The following is a 21,074-nucleotide window of genomic DNA, read 5'->3' on the forward strand; positions in this document are numbered from 1 at the left end:
ATTTCACAAAAAAGTCCATGTTTTATCATTTGTCTTGTTCTGCTTCAGAACAAGAAACAGGCGTTCTGAAATTTTTCACACAAAAACCCATGAGACCCAGAAATTCCATCGTGGACCCAAGAAACCCATTCATTGACTCACCTTCAAAGAGAGGGCAGAGCTTCCGCCAGGCAGTGACCCCTCCCTGGCTGGTGTACTGCCCTAGCGCTGTCTCCAGGAAGAACACTGGGATCCCACAGGTGAAGAGGAAGATGAGGTAGGGGATAAAGAAGGCACCTGCAGAGAGAGAGAGAGAATGGGTAGCAAATGGAGGAATCTTTACTACTTGACATTATCATAATCGCCCATTACCAGGCACACTAAGAAGCGGATGTACCATCAAGGCTTAGGTAAACACCCTTGAATACAAATGCCTATCCAAACTAAATGGACCTGGTGCACTTCCAAAACTGTGCAGATCTTGCAAGAGAACCGCCTCTCAGCTTTCTTCTTCTTGTCCTGGAAATACCATAAGCACCCCATCCTCATGCTATTTCAGCACTGCCGCATCTGGTCCTGGCCAGAACCTGGAAGAGGGGAACGGCAATGTCATAAACAGAGAGTTAAGGGTTAATATTTCTTTTACCTGTAAGGGGTTAACAAACAGTGAACCTGGAACACCTGACCAGAGGACCAATCAGGAGACAAGATACTTTCAAATCTGGGTGGAGGGAAGCTCTTGTGCGTGTTTCTTTCTGTTCTTTGTCCGTGTTCTATCTGGGTTCTGAGAGGGACCAGACATAAGCAGATTCTCCAATCTTTCTGAAAAAATTCTTCTGTTCTATTTTAGTAAGTATCAGGATAAAGGCGGTTTTAGTCTTTTTGATTGTTTTTATTTGCAAATGTGTAGTTTGCTGAAAGTATTTTAATTTATATTTGTGCTGGGGGGAGGTTTTCTCTCTAGTGTCTATAACTGAAAACCCTGTAATATTCCATCTTGAATTTACAGGATTCTATTTTTTCTTTCTTTATTAAAAGCCTTCTTTTTAAAGACCTGATTGATTTTTTCCCCTTGTAAGGCTCTAAGAAACGGAGTCTGTACCACAGGGAATTGTTGGAGAAGGGAAAAAGAAAGGAGGGGCGGGAGAGACATCCTTCTGTGTTGTGATTCAAGAATTTGAATCACGATGATCTCCTAGTGTACCCAGGGCGGGAAGATCTTGAGAGGAAGAAAGGAGGGGGAGGGAAATGGTTTATTCCCCTCTTGTTGTGCAGATTCAACGGAATTTTGGGTCTTGGCACCCACGGAAAGGTTTTTGGGAGGACCAGAATGCCCCAAAACACTATACTTTTGGGTGGTGGCAGCTATCAGATCTAAGCTGGTAATTAAGCTTAGAGGAATTCATGTTGGTACCCCATTTTTTTGGACTCCACGGTTCAGAGTGGGGCTAGAATACCATCACAGGCAAGAAGACCAAAAAAGCCACAGAAAATAAATGTTGACTATACTTTTCAGCCTTTAAAACCGGTTTGAGCAAAGGTTTGGGAAGATAAGAGGAAATCTTATTGTAGCCAAACTGGGTCCTCCTTACCCCGCCGTCACAGGACAGCTCTCTCCAGTTGATTCTCAACTGCTGCCAGGATCTTGTTCAGTCTCCAGCCTTTCCTTCACCCATCTCCTAATCTGCCTTTCCAAAGAGAGCAGCTGGACTCCACACTTCAGAACCCACCCACCCCAGTCTAATGGCAGATATACAGCAAGCAAATGCCATTCTCCTCCTGGCTGAAGCAACAGCCCTCAGGGCCTCATCCCTCACAAGGAACAAATGATAAGTGAATATATTCCCATCCTTTGCCCCAGTCATCTGATAAAAACACAGATGTTTGGAATAAAGATTTGGGCTCCTTCTCTCAAAAGCAAATCTGGTTCTTCTTAGATCTGTTTCTCCCTTGCCAGAATCAATCATGCACACTCACATTCCTTCCCATGAAGGATAATTAACAATGGTCTAAATAAAGAACATTCCTACTTGTTCTTATGCCAATAATGTTAAAATAAATAGAGCAACATCAAAATGTTCCCTAAACATGGATGTATTATAGTTGCAGGGGATGTAGGGCCAGCAGACCCTTCACATCTAGACAGCATCAGTCCAAGTTCATGAAGTAGGAAACATAGATCCTGTACATATTCAGCTAAAGGCAGCTGCTCCTTTCACAGCCACATAAAAGACCTTTAGTCAGAGTTCTTCGGAGACAACAGTATTATCCAGTACTTAATTAGATGAATCTTCGGGAGATCTCATACCCTGTTTTCTGATTCTGATCGTCCTAGTGGCGGATCAATTTAATCAATAATCATTTCTAAGAGTGCCACCTTACATTTATAAAGTTTCTTTCCATTCTGAAGTTCCCAAAGCGCTAGCCAGGATATAAGGGTTAACATCTATTTTTGCAAAAAATAACATGGAAGCTTTCATGACTGTACATGTGATCAGCCGACCCCCCAACACACTTCTGAGCCATTGGTTCTCAACGGGAAGGGTGCTTTGTACTAAAACATGAAAACCACTTTCTGCAACATCTTAAATTTTCTATGGTAGTCTCCCAGCCAAGTTTTGCCCTCACCTAGCTGTGGTCAGTTTGAGAGATCTAACAAGATCACAGCCTGATATGTTACAGCTACATTAGAAATAACCATTGAGGCAAATAATTTAGTAATTTTTAATGCAACAGAATGTATGCAAATAGCCTTTTCAGTTACACTGGTCAGGATAGAGACTGCAAGGATTATCAGTCCTGATACTCCTTCCTTCACCTGGCAGAAGAGACCCAAATGCAAGGTAACTGTAACCTGGCCTTTACTGAATGGGAAGTCAAAGGGGGAGTGGTATATAGGACTGTAAACATTGTCTCAGGACCTGCCCGTGGAATGGGAGCACAAGGTGTGCTCTTAATACCTTACAGGACTATATTATTTTAGTTTTCCTTAATAAACCAAAGTCCAACCATTTTTTTAAACAAACTCGTGATGTTCAGTTATCTCCCCCTCACTCTGTTTCATTTTACGGTCACTAGAAAAATCTCATTTTTAACCATGTAAAAGATCTTACTGCAGTTTTACTGGAATAAGGAATTAAGCAAGTTACACAAGAAGCAGCAGTAAAGGGGGATGGACTCTCTCTGTGGGAACTGGTTTCAGAGTAGAAGCTGTGTTAGTCTGTATCGCAAAAATAACGAGGAGTACTTGTAAAAGCAGCAAAGGGCTTGGCTACACTTGCAAGTTGCAGCGCTGGTGAGGGGGTTACAGCGCTGCAACTTACTCAGTGTCCACACTTACAAAGCTCAGCCAGTGCTGCAACTCCCTGGCTGCAGCGGGCCTGTACTCCTGGTCTGCTATGGGTGTAGCGAATCCAGCACTGGTGATGCAGCGCTGCTCATCCAGGTGTGGCACTCACCAGCACTGTTATTGGCCTCCAGGTATTAAGAGGTATCCCAGAATTCCGTCTACAACAAACCGGAAAGATACTCCCGGAGCTACCAAACACACTGCTCTTGCTCCAGCGAGCGAGCCGAGCCGAGGCTTTGGAATGTTCACAGCTGTTTGCGTTGAGGAGACAAACAGCACAGCGGCGGGGGAGAGAGTCGTCCGAAGCTGCTATCTGGGTCTGAAGCCTTTTAAATTTAAGAGTGATTGAGAGATGGGGTGGGGAAATGGCCAGAATTTGCAAGCAGGGAGCTCACAGTGTCTGCTCCAAAAATCGCTCTCTCTGTCTCCCCACGCTCCCTGTCACACTCCACCCACCCCCCTCTTTTGAAAAGCACGTTGCAGCCACTTGAACGCTGGATAGCTGCCACAATGCACACTCCAAGCGCTGCCAAATGCTGCAAATGTGGCCACATTGCAGTGCTGGTAGCTGTGAGTGTGGCCAACACTGCAGCGCTGTTTCCTACACAGCTGTACGACCACAGCTGTAACTCCCAGCGCTGCACATTTCCAAGTGTAGCCATACCCAAAGAGTCCTGTGGTACCTTATAGAACTAAAGAACGTATTGGAGCATGAGTTTCATGGGTAATACTCCACTTCGTTGGAGGAGTATTTGTAGCACTTAGAGACTAACAAATTTATTTGAGCATAAGCTCATCTGATGAAGTGGGTTTTAGCCCACAAAAGCTTATGCTCAAATAATTTGTTAGTTCTAAGTCCACAAGTATTCTCATTCTTTTTCTGTAGGATGTTCCCCCTGGCCAGGGTTAGCTACTTATAGATCTATTACTGGGGAAGAGGTAGAGGTAGTGCTGTCCTTTCCTTCTCTCCTCTCCAGGCACATCCTCCTGAGATCTCCAAATTCTTCTTTACCCCCAGGAAAATTGCGCTTGTCCTTTAGCTTTGAAAATCCAGTGACCTTATCAGCTTTAGAAATTCACTGGGACAACACACCTCTGTTGGATAAGTGTTTTTCCTGATCCTGATTACCAGAAATACAAAGTCCTGGGACAAAGCTACAATCATGGGCCAGTCAGGCGCTGAAGGGTGAGTTTAGTGGGACGGGAGCATCGCCTGGGTCACAGAATATACAGGATAGGGGCAACTGTCCAGGTGCCCTTGAGGAGCAGCCCAAGCCCTGAAGGAGATCATGAAGAATCATAGAAATATCAGGGATGGAAGGGACCTCAGGAGGTCATCTAGTCCAACCCCCTGCTCAAAGTAGGACCGAATTTTCAACTAAATCATCCCCGAGGCTTGGTAATCTGACTTAAAAACCTCTAAGGAGGAGATCCACCCACTCCCTAGGTAATCCATTACAATGCTTCACCACCTCTCTAAGTGAAAAAAGTTTTTCCTAACATCCACACCTAAACCTCCCCCACTGCAACTTGAGACATTACTCTTGTTCTGTCATCTGCTACCACTGAGAACAGTCTAGATCCATCTCTTTGGACCCCTTTCAGGGTTAGTCGAAAGCAGCTATCAAATCCTCCTTCATTCTTCTCTTCTGCAGACCAAATAATCCCAGTTCCCTCAGTTTCTCCTCATAAGTCATGTGCTCCAGCCCCTTAATCATTTTTGTTGCCCTCCGCTAGACTCTTGCCAATTTTTCCACATCCTTCTTGTAGTGTGGGGCCCAAAACTGGACACGGTACTTCAGATGAGGCCTCACCAACATCAAATAGAGGGGAATGATCATGTCCCTCGATCTGCGGGCAATGCCCCTACTTATACAGCCCAAAATGCAGTTAGCCTTCTTGGCAACAAGGGCACACAGTTGACTCATATCCAGCTTCTCGTCCACTGTAACCCCTAGGTCCTGTTCTGCAGAACTGCTACTAGCCATTCGGTCCCTAGTCTGTAGCAGTGCATGGGATTCTCCTGCCCTAAGTGCAGGACTCTGCACTTATCCTTGTTAATAACAGCAACAAAGTGTTTTCCCCTGCCAGAAGATCAGCTGTGATCAGAGAGAACTTGGGAATAGTTGGGAGGAGGGAGAATGTGGGCTGAGGAGGAAGGGTCCCAGGGACTGTTGGGTGGGGGATCTGACAGGGTGGGTTCCCTGCTGGAGGGAACCCCCAAAGGTTCTGATAATTCAGCTGTGTTTTAGATAGGCATCTCACCTGTTGGCTGCCTCTACAAATGGCAAACCTAGAGGTTCATCCATTATTAAAATGGGGAGCCTACTGAAAGCTGGATTGGTCCTCTCCATCTGGCAGAGCTACTCTGAGCATCCACCTGTGGAGTGAGATTTGTCTCCCACAGCCCAGCTTATCTCACTGTGTGATTGCTTCACTGGAGGTATGGGGGATAGGCATGGTCTCTATGTATGGATGTGTATATATGAACAGATGAAAGTGCCTGCTCTGGTGCTCATATTCCTGAGCCAACATCTCACACAGCCTGGGCTTTATGGACTTACCACCTCCATTTTTGTAACAGAGATAAGGGAATCTCCAGACATTGCCCAAGCCGATGATCTCTCCAGCCATGGAGAGCATAAACTCCATTTTATTACTCCACTGGCCTCTTGGCTCCATTTCTGGTTTCTCCTTTTTGAGCAGCACCATGCCACCATTGGGATCAGCCTCCACAGGTGCTTTACTCTCTGTAGCCCAACGCAGCACAGGAAACTGGGTGGGAAAACAGAGCACAGACTATAAAAAGCTGTTACAGGACACACAGGAGTAGTATTCATCACCATGCATTTTTGACAGGTTTCCATGCCCCATTAGTTTGGTATGCTATTAAAGAATAGAAAATTTTGAGATAAATATAAAAGGTGTATTAATTATCAGGGTGGGTTAAGAAAAAAGTTAAATAACATTGAAAACTAGGTTTAAAAAGGAAATTTACTAAGGCAAAGCCTGTTTAGTAAGCACCTGGTAAAAACTATAAAGAGTGGCTAAGAAAAACACAATTAAACTATTTACTATCAGGGTAGGTTAAGAAAAGAGTCTTTAACACATTAAATAATATTAAAAACAATAAAAATAGGTTTTAAAAGGGAATTTACTAAGGCAAAGCCTGTTTAGTAAGCAGCTGGTAAAAAAGTGAATAAAAAAAACATTCAATACCAGTGTAGGTGAAAAAAAAGCATTTAAAAACATTAAAAACTAGGTTTAAAAAGAAAATGTACTAGGGCAAAGCCTGTTTAGTAAGCACATGGTAAAAACTATCAAGGTGGCTAAGAAAAACACAGGCAGCTAAAAAAGGAAATTTACAAAGACAGAGCCTATTTAGTAAGCACATGGTAAAAAGAAGTGACTAAAAAAGCATTCAATACCAGTGTAGGTAAAAAAAAACAAAAAAAAAACAAAAAAAAAAGAGGTCAGAGAGAAAAAGAGAGAAAGAACAGGGCAAGAAAAGGGACAAGAAAGCCCCCTTTGCAAAGGGCAAAGATTGAGAGTGCATGGTTGAATCAGAGAGAGACAGAATCTTTACTTTTCCTGTCTTTCTGTAGAATGAGGCAAATACTCGGCTCAGAAACTTTCAGACTTCTTATTAGCGCTTTTGGATCAGACCAATCAGAGTTTGTTCTACAGCAGCGTCATATCATTCATTTTCCTGAACCAATCCTATAGTCCCAAGATTTTAAACATGAGCCAACTCCCTTCTCTCCCCCTCCCCTCCCCTCCCCTCCCCTCCCTTGTAAGTGCCTTATTCTTATCTAAAGAAACAGACCCCCAGCATTTTTTTTTGCCATGTAGCCCTTTTACATTGAGTTTTTTATAAAAGTTAAAACCATAAGCTTTTAGTAACAGACAATTTTTAAAAGTTTTCCCCTAGGTTTTAAACTAATGGGGGTTGTTTTTTTAGTAAAAACAATGTGAAGCTGCAGCAAAGCTCCTGTTAGCAAAACAGCATCTGTGAGTCAGTGGATCATAGAGAAGGAGTTTACTTCTTCACCTACTTTTTAACAAACACAAGTAAAAGTTACATTAAGTTTTGCAAAGGTATACTTACTTAAAATGACAAACCTATCTGAAGAGACATCCCTTTTGCATGTGTTTCAATAAAAAAATCATGCAGAAGCACCTCAGGTTTAAAGCCACAGGTTTTTAGTGACAGTTTATATTTTCCTTATTTTGTAAAACACGGGATCAGAGAGAAGAAATTTGTTGTCTGGCCCCGCCCCCGTTTATTTATTTATTTAAACAAATAAAGGTGAAAGTTTTGGAAAGGAATAAACACTTGAAAAGACAAGCCTATCTGAAGACACGTTCCTTTGGTATAGGTGTTTTAATAACGTGAGTTTGCAGAAACAGTCCAGGGTTAAAAACAGAAAGCCTGTTTATAAAACTAATGTATAGTCATACTGTTTTTCCCTACGTTTTAGACTAATGTGGTTATTTTTTAGTAAGCCCAATATGAAACAACAGGCTTTTTCAGCAAAGCCATTGTTAGCAAAAACAGCCTCTGTGATTAGAGATAAGGCCAGAACATAACAAGAAAGCCTTAGGCCTGCTTTTAAAACAAAATTATACCAAAAACTTGTACTAAAAAGAATAGTAACTTTAACTGTAAATAGGCTTACTATATAAAATAAAAACTTTTCACAATAAAAGTTTAAAAAAGCTAAAGTATGTAGCTAGAGGCATGTTGTGTTTTTTTCAGGAAAAGGCCCCCTGCTCTGTTCTTATCTAAACAACCAGGACTCTGTAACAAAAGCTGACCAACACATACCATAAACCATTTTTAAATATGTTTTTTAAAGTAATATCTAAAAACCTCTCTTTTTAATTTATTAAATAAACAAACCTACCTGAAGACACTTCCTTTTGCATATGTTTTAATAAAATAGAGCAGGCAGAAGCACCCCAGACCTAAACCCACAAAACCCTTACTAAGGGCTTGGCTACACTCGAAACTCCAAAGCGCTGCTGTGGGAGCGCTCCCGTGGCAGCACTTTGAAGTATGAGTGTGGTCCCGGCGCTGCAGGTACTCCACCTCCCCAGGAGGATTAGCTAACTTGCTGCACCCGGGGGGGGGGGTGTTATTTCACACACCTGAGTGTGAAAGTTGCAGCGCTGTAAAGCACCAGTGTAGCCAAGGCCTAAGAAAAAGTTTTTCCCCAAGGTTTTTAGTGAGAATCATTTGAAACAGCTTTTTGAAGGTAGTGGATTAGAAAAGAAGAAGACCCCTTTGAAAAACAGGCTAGCTGAGGACACATTTCTTTATATGGCACCCTTGGCATAAGTGTTTTAATAAAATGTAAGTCTGCAGAAACAGTTCAGGGTTAAAAACTTGTTTATAAAAGTAATAATGTTTTTTCCTAGGTTTTAGGCTAAGGTGGTTATTTTTTAGTAAGCTCAATGTGAAAACAGCAGGCTTTTGCAGCTGTCAGCAAAAACAGCCTCTGTGACCAGAGAGAAGGCAGCCCTAGGCCTGTTTTTAAAACAAAATTATGCCAAATACTTGTATTAGAAAGAATAGTAACTTTAACTGTAAATAAGCTTACTATATAAAATAAAACTTTTTATCCATTAACGTTTAAAGATGTTAAAGTATGTAGCCAGAGGATTTCTGCCTTTTTTTCCCCCCAAAGAAAACAAGTAAAGGGGCCCCTGCTCTGCTCTTATTTAAATAACCAGGACCACCTTTTTAGCCCCACACTGTAAGGAAAGCTGCCCAACACGTACTATAAACAATTTTAAAATGTGTTTTTTAAAGTAATGTCTAAAACCCTCTTTTGTAACTTATTAAATAAACACTTAAAAGACAAACCTACCTAAAGACACAGCCCTTTGTTTACAGGAGTGTTTCAATAATAATAAAAAAAGCATGCAGAAGCACCTCTGGCCTAAATCCTGACTAAGAAAAAGGTTTTAAAAGCTTTTTCCCAATGTTTTTAGTGAGAACAACTTGAAACAGCCCTTTGAAGGTAGCGGATTAGAAAAGAAGACCCCTTTGAAAAACAGGCTATCTGAAGACACTTTTTTTTATTTAGTCCCATTGGCATAAATGTTTCAATAAAATGTAAGTATGCAGAAACAACCCAGGATTAAACACACAGAAAACCTGTTTATAAAAGTAATGTATAATGATAAAGTTTTTCCCTAGGTTTTAGGCTCGCATTGGTCATTTTTTTTTTCTTTTTCTTTTTTTTTTTTTTTTGTAAGGATACTTTGAAACAGTAGGCTTTTGCAGCAAAGCAGCTGTCAGCAAAAACAGCCTCTGTAAACCAGTAGATTAGAGATAAGAAGGCTGCTTCTTTGCCTGCTTTTTAACAAATACAAGTGAAAGTTATATTAAGTTTTGTAAAGGAATAAACACTTTAAAGGACAAGCCTATATGAAGACAGAGCCCTTTATTTAACATTTTTACAAGTGTTTCAATTTAAAAAAAAAATGAGCAATGCCGCAAACACCCCAGTGAAAACCACAGAACCTTAGTAACAGCTAGTTTATATGCCCCTTATTCTGTAATCTCGTGGATTAGAGAGAAGTTTATCTTCCTTCCCACTTTTTAACAAATTCCTATGAAAGTTATAGTAAGCTTTTATTTTCCTAGGGCTTTTAGATTTAAGTATGATTTTTTTTGTTGCATTATCAGAATGTTTTTGTTTTTAAATGTTTGCAGCCTGTGTAATGAGACACAGGTACAAGCTCCTGTGTTTGTTTTGGGTCCATAGATTTTATTAAAATAATACAACACAGGCTGAAGCTGGAGCTTTCTTTACATTTTAAAAACAGATAAGACTAATTAGGCTAGACAGTGCTCCATGCACTATAGTCTGTTTTAGCAAGGCTCTAGGGGTCACTTCTTCAGTGTGCTTGGTTTTTTTTACACAGACCGTTTTCCTAACTTTTTAAATGCTGTTAAAGTTCTAAAAAATTGTGAGATTGCATTGAAAGATACTTTATGAAAGTTATAACAAGTATTTTATTCCATTTACTGATTGTAAAAGACAAAAACCACTGCTTTGTGACTGCATGAAGCTTAGAGATAGCCTGTCTGAAGAATACCCTCACCCCTTGACTCCCCCCACATACTTTTAACACTTGCTAAACATGCAGTGTTTTATTATATAAAGGCTTTTAACATTTAACATAAAAATACAGAATTGTCTGAGATGTAACATAACTTGACCTTTTTAAAGGATATTCTGTATGCAGTGAGACCTATTTGAAGCATTAGGGATTTTTTTAAGTTTTACATGAAAAAGCAGTATTGACTGAGCTGTAACAAAACAAGGCACCTCTTAGGGATATTTTGTAGAAGTTTAGTGAATTAAAAAGGCTTAAGATACTAGCCTGTCCTTTTAAAAATAGTGTTTTTAAAGTATCAAAACAACAACTGGGTAAGAATACGAAAACTGGCAGTTGAGGGGAGTTTACATATGTGTTTTAATAAAAAAAACAAGATTGCTTTTTAAAGTTTGGATTTATACAAAAAACACAAGAAAAATAGCTAATGTAAAAAAGGTTAGCTGTTTTTTTTTAACCAGAGATATGGAGCCTTCTTCCTCCCCCACCACACCCCCCGCTTTTTTCTTCTTTTCTAATGTTTTTTTTTCCTTAATTTAAACCAAGGACAAACAAATTTTTTTAAAAAAAACCAAAGCCACAGAGGTTAGGCCCTGGGGGTAAGAAAGCTGTCCTGAGTTTTAGGGGGCATGTTAATAACTCTGTTAGTGAAACGCTTTTGCAGGCAGCCTGTCTGTGTTAGTTGTTATCCTTTAGCATGGGCAAGCGTTTATTATTCAGAAGCACTTTCCCACTTTATGAGGTATTATCTCCCTCGTTTTACGGCCTATCAGAAATATTAACAAAAGCAAGCTTAAAGATACTTTGTAGCAAGGTCTGCAAAGCAATAATTACTATCTTGTCTAAGCCCCTAGAGAATATATTTTGTTTTGTTTTTATAAAACACTTTTATGCACACTGTAACCCTAGATGATGCTAAATATGAAACAGTAGACGAGAGACCTGAGACATTGTTGAAATGAGAGGGGCTATGATTAAGTCCTAAGAAGAGTTAAGTCCAGGAAGATACTGGCCCAGGCATGTCTGGGTGGGCTTTCCTGAGTCACAGAGTTGAGTAATCCCCACTGTGGGGTGCTTGCAGGACTGTGTCTTATTGAATTTTAAATCCCTTGTTTACAGTTTCCCTGCTGGTGAATGGCTGGTGATGATCATTGAACGCTCGCCTGGGTGTGGGTCCCCTCTTTTGTTGCCACTGGAAAGTATCATGCGCCCTCCCTCCCTAAATAAGGAGGAGCTCGTTTGATTTCAAGGGCCGGAGTCTCAAACAAATCATGGCCCAGCGGTCTGGCCTCGTGTTTCTCCACTGCATTGTTCCTGCGGGTACAGGCATCATTAGCTAGCCCTGTCTCCCTGCTCCCATGACCTATCTCAAACATTGTTTGCCACAATGATGTGTTTGTTTCTTCAGGTCCCATAGCAGCGACCGTATAACATCTCTTCATGAGAAGCTTGACTAGTGGTGTTGGCTAGGCCCTTCAAGGTGCAGATCTCTTTAAATAGAGGTGCTCCTTCTTACTTAGGGAGGTAGGTGTGACAAACTGGGAATGTTCTTAATGTTTACTCTGAATACTGTGTTGGTGCCTCAGTGTCCCCTAGGCAGTTCTTAAATATCTGGCAGAGCAAAGGGCCAGTGCACCTAAATGCCTGACACTCTTGTCTCCTAGCAACTGATGGCCTGGGCCCCTCCTCTGCAAAGGTGCCAGCTAAAGGTGTTGGAGACAAAGAGGTCAGGTGACCTCCTGGCCTGGGAAAGGGTCTGAGCAGAGAGGAGGGGCTACAGGGGGTGGTTAGTCTGGAGCTGCCCGGGGACGAGAAGTGAAGTGCAGACCTGGGGGTCTGGCTCACTGCCCCCCAGAATGGACCGGGCCGAGGGGTCCGGTTTGCTGTATCTACAAGCTCTGTTTTAGACCCTGTTCCTGCCATCGAATAAACCTCTGTTTTACTGGCTGGCTAAAAGTCACGTCTAACTGCAAAGTGGGGGTGCAGGACCCTGTGGCTTCCCCAGGACCCCGCTGGGGCAGGCTCGCTGTGGAAAGCACACGGAGGGGCAGAGGATGCTGAATGCTCCAAGGAGAAACCCAGGAGGTGAAGACATGTGAGCTTCTTGCCCTGAACAAGTCTGCTCCAAGGGAGAGGAGGCTCCGCAAAGTCCTGACTGGCTTTGTGGGAAGCTGTTCCAGAGCATCGCCCGGGAACTCTGTAACAGTAGGGCACATGATACTCTTAGCCGACAATTTAAGGCTGGCTGCCATTGTAAGAAGAAACCCAAATGAATCAAACAAAGGTCTGTATGGAGCCGAGGCACAGATACGTTGTATGTAAGAACATTCAAAGCAATGGTTTGGCAGATGCTCGGTTGGCTACAGCCTTTTGGATCAAGCCTGCACAGAGACATATTTCAGTTGTTGTTGTTGTTTTTTAAAAGCTGCATGCAGAAAGGGTCTCTTGATACACAGTGTAAAAGGTTTTAAAATCATGTTATGAAAAAGTACAAAGATGCCTTACACACATTGCTGACTGTCAATTTTTCAGCAGCTGAGCGATGGTTCTTCAGAGGACTTTTGGACACCCACAGCTCCAAAGGACTGAGCGGTTTGGGCCCAATCTGTTTTTGCCCTGACACAAAACCAGATGCTCCACAGAATGCCGAAACAGTGGGGGACGTTTATTCTATAGGCCTGTACTATCTAAAATTGAGGGAGAAATTCAGTATTAAGCCGGAGCTAGTTCATTACCGTAAAACCGGGATGCGTGCAATTGTGCAAGCAGCTGTGCAAGGAATCATCAAGCACTGCCTGAGAGAGAAACAAAATAAGGATTGTCCTTGGTGTGCCACAGATGCCCCTGGTCAGCGGCATCTTGCCTGCGTGTACTGGTCTTTAAATGATGTGAATTGTAAAATTAAATAAATTAGTGGTAGTTTGTGTATGGAGAGTGTGTTAAATATCATCATCATCGTGCTAGGATATGCTCTGCAGTGCCTCTGTTTAACCCAGGAACATTTAGCTCTAGGGGCAGAATTGGTGGACAAAGTGACAGAAGCCGAGGACCCAAATAGTGTTTTAGATGAAATCATCAAACTGACAGGTAAATGTTTAATGCAAAATGTTGAACATCATCTTCGTTCAGCAAATTACAAAATCTTGCTAAGAAAAAACACTAACAGTTAGAGTGTGTTTTGGGAACAAAACGAGGTATGTTGTAAGGTAAGATGTCAGTTAAAAATAACTATGTAAAACGTGTTTTTATGAAGTTCAAGGAGTGTGGAGTTTGTCAAAAGGGCAGAAGGTTGCCCCCGTAGCATACGCGCCAGTAGGTTACAGTTTGTCAACAACAAAAGGTATATGAACGGCCTGATCCTCTAACAAGGGCCCACCCACCTCACCCAGCCCTGGTGTTTGGGCATGAGGGTTATAGGCTCCCTACGGACCGCTGCAAAGCAGCTCCAGAACCCCTCTTAAATATACCATCTTTCGCTTCGGCTGCACCTTTTCATTTTCCACCCCAAGGCCCTCTGCATTAGGACTTAATCATAGCCCCTCTCATTTCAACAGTGTCTCAGGTCTCTTGTCTACTATTTCATGGTTTGCATAAAAGTGTTTTATAAAAACAAAACAAAATATATTCTCTAGAGGCTTAGACAAAATAGTGATCAACAAAATTGTAATTATTGCTTTGCAGACCTTGCTACAAAGTATCTTTAAGCTTGTTTTTGTTAATATTTCTGATGGGCTGTAAGATGGGGAAGATAATACCTCAAAGTGGGAAAGTGCTTCTGAATAATAAACGCTAGCCCATACTATAGGATAACAACTAACACAGACAGGCTGCCTGCAAAACCATTTCACAAAAAGAGTTATCAACATGCTCCCTAAAACTCAGGACAGCTTTCTTACCCCCAGGACCTAATCTCTGTGTCTCTGGCTTTTTTTTAATTTATTTGTCCTTGGTTTAAATTTAAAAAAAAAAAAATTAAAGAAGAAGAAAAAAAGGTGGGGGAGGAAAGCTCCATATCTCTGGTGTAAAAAAAAAAGCTAACTTTTTCTACATTAGTTATTTTTCTTGTTTTTTGTATAAATCCAAACTTTAAAAAGCAATCTTGTTTTTTTTTATTAAAACACATGTAAACTCCCCTCAGTTGCCTGTTTTCATATTCTTACCCAGTTGTTGTTTTGATACTTTAAAAATACTATTTTTAAAAGGACAGGCTAGTATCTTAAGCCTTTTTAGTTCACTAAACTTCTACAAAATATCCCTAAGAGGCATCTTGTTTTGTTACAGCTCAATCAATACTGATTTTCATCATAAACTTTTGTTATCTACAGAAATCCCTAAATTATCCCAGGTTGTTGACTGCTGAAGCACAAGTGTGTTTCCCTCTGGCTCAGTGGGGTGGGGAACCTGTCAGACTCCCACGTTGTCACCATCAGCCAAATCTCCTACCAACATGTAATTCTGAATTCTAGCCACTTCTGAGAGCTTTCTCCTGACAGCCTTCTCTAAGCTTCCAAGGCAGGCAAAGTGTCTTTCACTGCCACCTCATCTGCAGCAGATAGACCACCCAGCTAATGATTTCATTGCAATGCTTATGCACAAGAGCAAAGAAGGAGAAAGGAAGTTTAGATGCTTCTCGTTTGATCTGTCACAGTCTTCACTACGCTCCGATTTGCTGTGGCCCAGTGCACATCATCACGCAGGATGATGCTTTTGTCTGTGCTGATTGGAGATGTTGTTTGATGCTGGGAGCAGGCAGCTTAACTTCATTTATTTGAGATGGACCTGAAGCAAAACCACAGAGTCAGCTTCCTTTTATTCATATGTCTTTGTATTATGGAAACCCCTAGGGGACTCTGATTAAATCAGGGCCTCATTGTGCTAGATGCTGTACATACACCATAGAAAAAGAGAGTCCCTACATGGACAAGGCCATGGGTGGGAGAAGAGCAGACTTATCTCCATTCTATAGATAGTGAATGAGGCAGAGAGATTCAGTCACTTGCTGAAGGTCACACAAGAACTCTGTGGTAGAACCAGGACTGGAACTCAGATCTCCTGAGTCACAGCCCAATACCTTAATCTGGCAGGGAGTCAAACTGGTATTTATTTTGGTTTGGTTCAGGTTCAGGTCCAATTGTATTCTTTGTGTTCGGGTTCAGTTTTGGTTCCAGCCACTCAAAAATAAAAAAATTAAATATCAGTTCAGATCAAATTTCAATCTTAGTGAGGTAAATTTAAAAAAGAGTTGAAACTTGAAATTGAAACTATTTTTATTTTTCACCATTTAACTTTTTGGTCTTGTGTTGTCAAATAAACACATTTCTTCATGAACAATTTGTTTGTGTGAACTAAAATAACATCTATCATAAACAGATAGTAGGAGTTAATAGAACAAAAGTACTTTATATCTCTTTTGACTGTAAAGGGTTAACAAGTTCAGTAAGCCTGGCTGCCACCTGACCGGAGGACCAATCAGGGGACAGGATACTTTCTAATCTTGAGGGAGGGAAGTTTCTGTGTGTGCTGTTAGAATTTGGTTGTTGTTCTTTCTGGGTTCTGAGAGTGATCAGGCATGCAACCAGGTTTCTCTCCAGTACAGGCTCTTATAAGTTCAGAATAGTGAGTACTAGGTAGGTAAGGTGAGTTAGGCTTATGTTGTTTTCTTTATTTGCAAATGTGCATTTGGCTGGAAGGAGTTCAAATTTGTATTTTGCTGAAAGGATTTTAATTTATACTGGTATACTTAGGCTGGGAGGATATTCCCAGTGTCTATAGCTGAAAAAACCTGTACCTAATCCATCTTAAATTTACAAAGATAATTTTTACTGTTTTTCTCTCTTTAATTAAAAGCTTTTCTTATTTAAGAACCTGATTGTTTTTTTATTCTGGTGAGACCCCAGGGGACGGGGTCTGGATTCACCAGGGAATTCTGACCTCGTGGACAGGCTGGATGCTGAAGACGACGCCGACTGGTGAAGCCGCGTGGCCTCTGCTGCAGCGTCCATGTCCACGTCGCTCCGGGACCGTGGCACGTTCTCCGCTTTGCGCGATTTCTTCATCTCCTCCCGCCCTTTCAGGCTCTCCGACCGGCCCAGCTTGACCTCTGACCTGGAACTGCACGGGGGAGCAGGGTTGGCGAGACGCAAGGAACTGCTGGATTTCATGCAGGCTGGAAGAGCTGAGAATGCATGTGCATGTGGGGAAGCAAGCTAGAACCTGTCTCATTAATCTAGAACCCCAGGCCCANTTCCTGGTTGGTGGCAGCGCTACAGGTTCTAAGCTGGTAATCAAGCTTAGAGGAATTCATGCTGGTACCCCCTCTCTTGGACGCTAAGGTTCAGAGTGGGGAATTGTACCATGACAACATCTAATATTTGCTGCATAATATTGGACCTCTGCAGTGACAGGATACATTTGAGTTTGGGGCATGGGCTTTAGCTCAGGGAGAGCAAGTGGAGGGAGGGGCTTCCCCAGGGGTTGGGGATGGGAGGGAGGAGCCCTGCCTAAGTGGGAGAAGGATTAGGGTGCCAATACCTTTGCCTGTTAACTTCTGTTATTGTTATTGTTAACTTCTGGGACAAGGTAACATTCCACCTCTTCTCTCTCCAGGGGGAATCTCAGAGATGATTCATGGTTGGGCAGGCTGCTCCTAAGCTTCTCTCTCCCTCCCTACTCTTGTGGGCTGGCATCTTTGTATTCTCATCTCATTCTACTGGCACCAGCCTTGCTGTAGCAATCACAAGCCTATTTGTTATTGTGTTGTCTTGTTTGAAAATAAGATCGCAGTAGTTTAAATGCACTGGGCTTAAAAAATGCCAGACCTTTATTTTAACCAGTCACCCAATTTTTTTCCAGTTCAATTTATGGTGACCAGATGTCCTGATATTATTGGGACCGTTCCGATATTAGGAGCTTTGTCTTATCGGACCCTATTGTCCCCCGATAGGACCCTATTGTGATGCACTGTACCTTAAATTGAACCGTGTAACCCCAGTACTCATCATTTGTAGCTGGTTATGGTATTTCATACACAGCATGCCTTGTAAGGTATCATATGAGAGGTCATGAGCTGCTGAAACTCATTGTTCTGTCAAAATATGTATATCGGTAGTGTGTAGGAAGTTATAAGATTTTGCCATGTGGTTGTTATTGAAATATGTTGTGAGGCTGGGAGGCACCTACAGCTAGCTCCCCAGTGGCAACAAAAGAGGGGACCCACCCCCAGGTGAGCGTTAAATGATCATCACCAACCATTCACCAGCAGGGGAACTGTAAACAAGGGATTTACAATTCAATAAGACACAGTCCTGCTAACATCACACAATGGGGATTACTCAACTCTGTAACTCAGCAAGGCCCACCGGGACATGCCTGGGCCAGTATGTTCCCTGGGACATGAATTGAGAATATAAAATAGTGGATGGTGGCATCATACAATCTTCTCTCTCCTCCCCCACCTGCAGGGAAGGCAACAGGAATGCTGGAAAGACAAAGACTTTGAACTGGGGAGATTGGTCTCAGGCTGAGCAGAGAATTCAGACTGTGTATTAAGAACTATAACCTGCCTGCAATATCCAGTGGGGCAAGAAAAGCTGCTTGATTCAAAACTTACTGAGTCTGATAACATTTAGGATGTGGAATGCGTGTTTATTTTTATTTCTTAGGTAACTATTTCTGACCTTTATGTCTACCACTTATCACTTAAAACCTATCTTTCTGTAGTTGTTAAACTTATTTTAATGTTTATCTTAACCAGGGAGTTTGTCTGAAGAGCTTGGGAAATCTGCTCAGATTACAGGCTGAGGCACGTCCACCACCCTTTGAAGGAATGGCGAACTAATTAATGAGCTTGCACTGGGGCGGAGGAGATTTACTGGTTTTTCCCTGGGTATGTTTCATGAATGGCATAGAGAGCATTCATGCAATTTAGCTGGGTGCATCCTGCATGTTGTTGACTAAGTGATCACAGTGCCTGGAGGGGTTTGCTACTTGTCACTAGCAAAGCATTGTGAGAGACAGCCCTGGCTGGAGAATTAAGGGGTCACAGTGATCCCACAGTCCCAAGCTGCCCACTGGGGGTCCCATCATACCTATTCCGCTCCCCCAGCTCCCATCCCAATTTTTCACACTTGCTATCTGGTCACTCTAGTTCAGTAGATAGGACAAAGTTATGGGTCAGGTTCAGTTCCAGTTCAAATAAAAATAGCAGTTCAAAGTGGTTCTCTAGTTTCAGTTACTTCTTGTCCCTCTCCCAGTGGCACTGGAACATTTTTAATAGTTGAGGTGCAAAGAGCCAGCCCCCTTACCCCTGTCTGCGCCCTGCCCCCCAGAGCAGGGGCTGGGAGCAGGGCTATCTCTACAGGAGCAGGGGAATCGGACAGGGATAAGGGGGCTGAGTCTGGAGCCAGCAGCCGAGACCACAGGCGCAGGGCCAGCAGCTGGGACCTGGCATGGGGCCATAACCCTGCGTGGGGGCCCAGGAGCGGAGTCCAGGCACGGGGCTGGGAGCCAGGACCCTGCATGCGGGGCAGGGAACAGAACCCCACGTAAAACCTGGAGGTGCTGCAGCACCACCGTACCCATAGCTCCTGCCCCTATGCCTATTCCCTGACCACAAACTACCCTCATCTCAGAGACATCAGGACATGGAGCTGGACTTTGCAGATGGCCCTTTTCTCTATAATAGGGCAAATCAAACTGCAGTGACTCTGAGGTAGTGTATACAATAGCAAGCATGGGATAAACACCTAGGCAGACAGATGGCAAGGAGTGCTGTCTACTAACAGCAAGTCACTATGCCTTTGTAGCCTAATTTTCCTATAAAAAAGATGAGATTAAAAATATATCCGTTATGTCAGATGGTATCCAGGCTCTCTTCTTGGGTCCCCAAGTAACTGGCAGCGCTGCAAGTGACACAGATGCTCAAGGTTTTGTGGCTTACTCAGTAACAACTTCTCTCTCTCTCTCTCTCTCTCACCAGTCACACTATCACACAGCACAATAGTTATGCTGCCTTTGCTCAGTTCACCACCTTTGCTTTGCCTGTTGCTTCTAAGAAAAAAATCTCTGCACAACCCACAGATGTGAGGCCCTATTTCATTCCTTTCCCTTGTGCTTTCAGGTCAGAGGAGATCCTGGATGGTGTCTTGTTTCCTTTTAACAGTGTCCACTCTCAGGGACCAGCAGCAGCCTCGCCACGTCATTTTCAGACATAAAGCTTACTGCATTCAGCATCTCCTAAGAGGCTAGTGTTTCCCATCTCCACCTCTTTTGCTATCTCAAATACAGAGGTGCAAGTAGAAATCGTATCTTGCTGGTACGCTGCACTCATGGGAGGGACACAAAGGGGTGGTGCGTGACATCCTCAGGTGACTCCTCCCTGCCCGGGGCCCCCACAGTCTCCCTATCTGTCCCCTTCCCATGATCCACATCCATCTCACATTAGCTGGGGTCGGGGGGCTCTGTCCTCCTCCCACTGCGCTGGAGGATTCAGGTGATGCAGTTGTGTGGAAGGGCTGGGGGCACTACAGCCGCACCAGAGGAGCTGCCGGTGTGGGTCCTGGCAGTCCCATGTTCTGCTTCTTTTGCTGTTGTGATTCCCAGGAGCTCAGGGCTCTCTGGAACCGCAGCGGGTAAAGGAGCAGAATATGGAGCCGCCAGGCAGCCCCACACTGGCAGCTCCTCTGGCACAGCTGCTGTACCAGCCTCAGCCTCCTCCCACCACGCCCCCACTGCCCTGTCCTCTGGCAGTGCTGCTGTACAGACCTCAGGCAGGAGGACTCAGGAGATGCATCTGCGTGGAAGGGCTGGGGATGGGGCTGGTGGCGGGCTCCTCCTGTGTCTTTCTGCTACACCTACCAGCTATACATATCTTACTGGTACAGCGTATCGGACCATACCACCGTACTTACACCACTGCTCAAATACCTCGAACTGGAGTAAAAGTCACTTGATAGGAGCATTCTGCAGTCTATGAACATAAAGATGCTCCCAGTCGGTACTTCTCAGAGACCATCATTCTCCGTCTCTTTCCTTCTTCACCAAGCACCTTCACCAGTAAAGTTTTCCTCCCATTGACATTAAAAAGATTCTATGCTCTGTAAAAATATCCTGGCTCTGTGTTACAGCCACCTCTTCTGTTCTGTTCCTGATTCTCTGACGACGCTCGCTGATGCCTTTTATTGCAGCTTTCCAAACTCAATGCTTCTGTCTGGTGCCTTTATCTGCACCTGCAGGCAGCTCTTCTGTGTGCAACAACCAGTTTGTCAGCTTCCAGGGCAGGTGGGCGGTTTCCTATTTGGCTGCTGTCCCAATGACACTGCCCAAAAGAACTGCAGCTGGGTGGGTAAGCATATGGCCTGAAACACTGTTTGCAGGTGGCTACTTTTCAAGGGAGGGACTTAGGCCTGGTCTACACTACGCTGTTAAACTGATTTTTCCATTTAACGCTGCATCCGTCCACACTACACTGCTCTTTATATCGATTTAAAGGGCTCTTTAAATCGATTTCTGTACTCCTACAAAACGAGAGGAGTAATGCTAAAATCGATATTACTATATCGGATTAGTGTTAGTCTGGACAGAAATTGACATTATTGGCCTCATTATTTTACAGTAG

General features: G+C 43.1%; 1 protein-coding gene across 5 annotated transcripts in view; it reads right to left on the reverse strand.

Annotated features, from left to right (window-relative positions):
• SLC6A12 (solute carrier family 6 member 12) overlaps positions 1 to 20,812 on the reverse strand; it is a 66,707-nt gene extending 45,895 nt beyond the window's left edge. For 2 of the 5 annotated variants that reach the window (XR_004371527.2, XM_075069361.1), the window contains exons 1-3: positions 20,368 to 20,812; positions 5,893 to 6,103; positions 142 to 276 (exon numbers count right to left, since the gene is read on the reverse strand). Coding sequence is in view for 4 of the 5 variants with exons in the window: in XM_075069361.1 (XP_074925462.1) it covers positions 142 to 276; positions 5,893 to 6,103; positions 20,368 to 20,436 (415 nt within the window). In the remaining variant the exon portion in view is untranslated. Of the gene's footprint in view, positions 1 to 141; positions 277 to 5,892; positions 6,104 to 6,914; positions 7,040 to 7,436; positions 7,685 to 20,367 lie in introns of those variants that run through there. The other 3 variants (XM_075069364.1, XM_032764092.2, XM_032764099.2) reach the window with 3 other exon arrangements.
• Positions 20,813 to 21,074: the final 262 nt, after the last annotated feature.

The sequence above is a fragment of the Chelonoidis abingdonii genome, chromosome 1 (assembly GCF_003597395.2).
Source record: "Chelonoidis abingdonii isolate Lonesome George chromosome 1, CheloAbing_2.0, whole genome shotgun sequence".
In the NCBI taxonomy this organism is placed as follows: domain Eukaryota; kingdom Metazoa; phylum Chordata; order Testudines; family Testudinidae; genus Chelonoidis; species Chelonoidis abingdonii.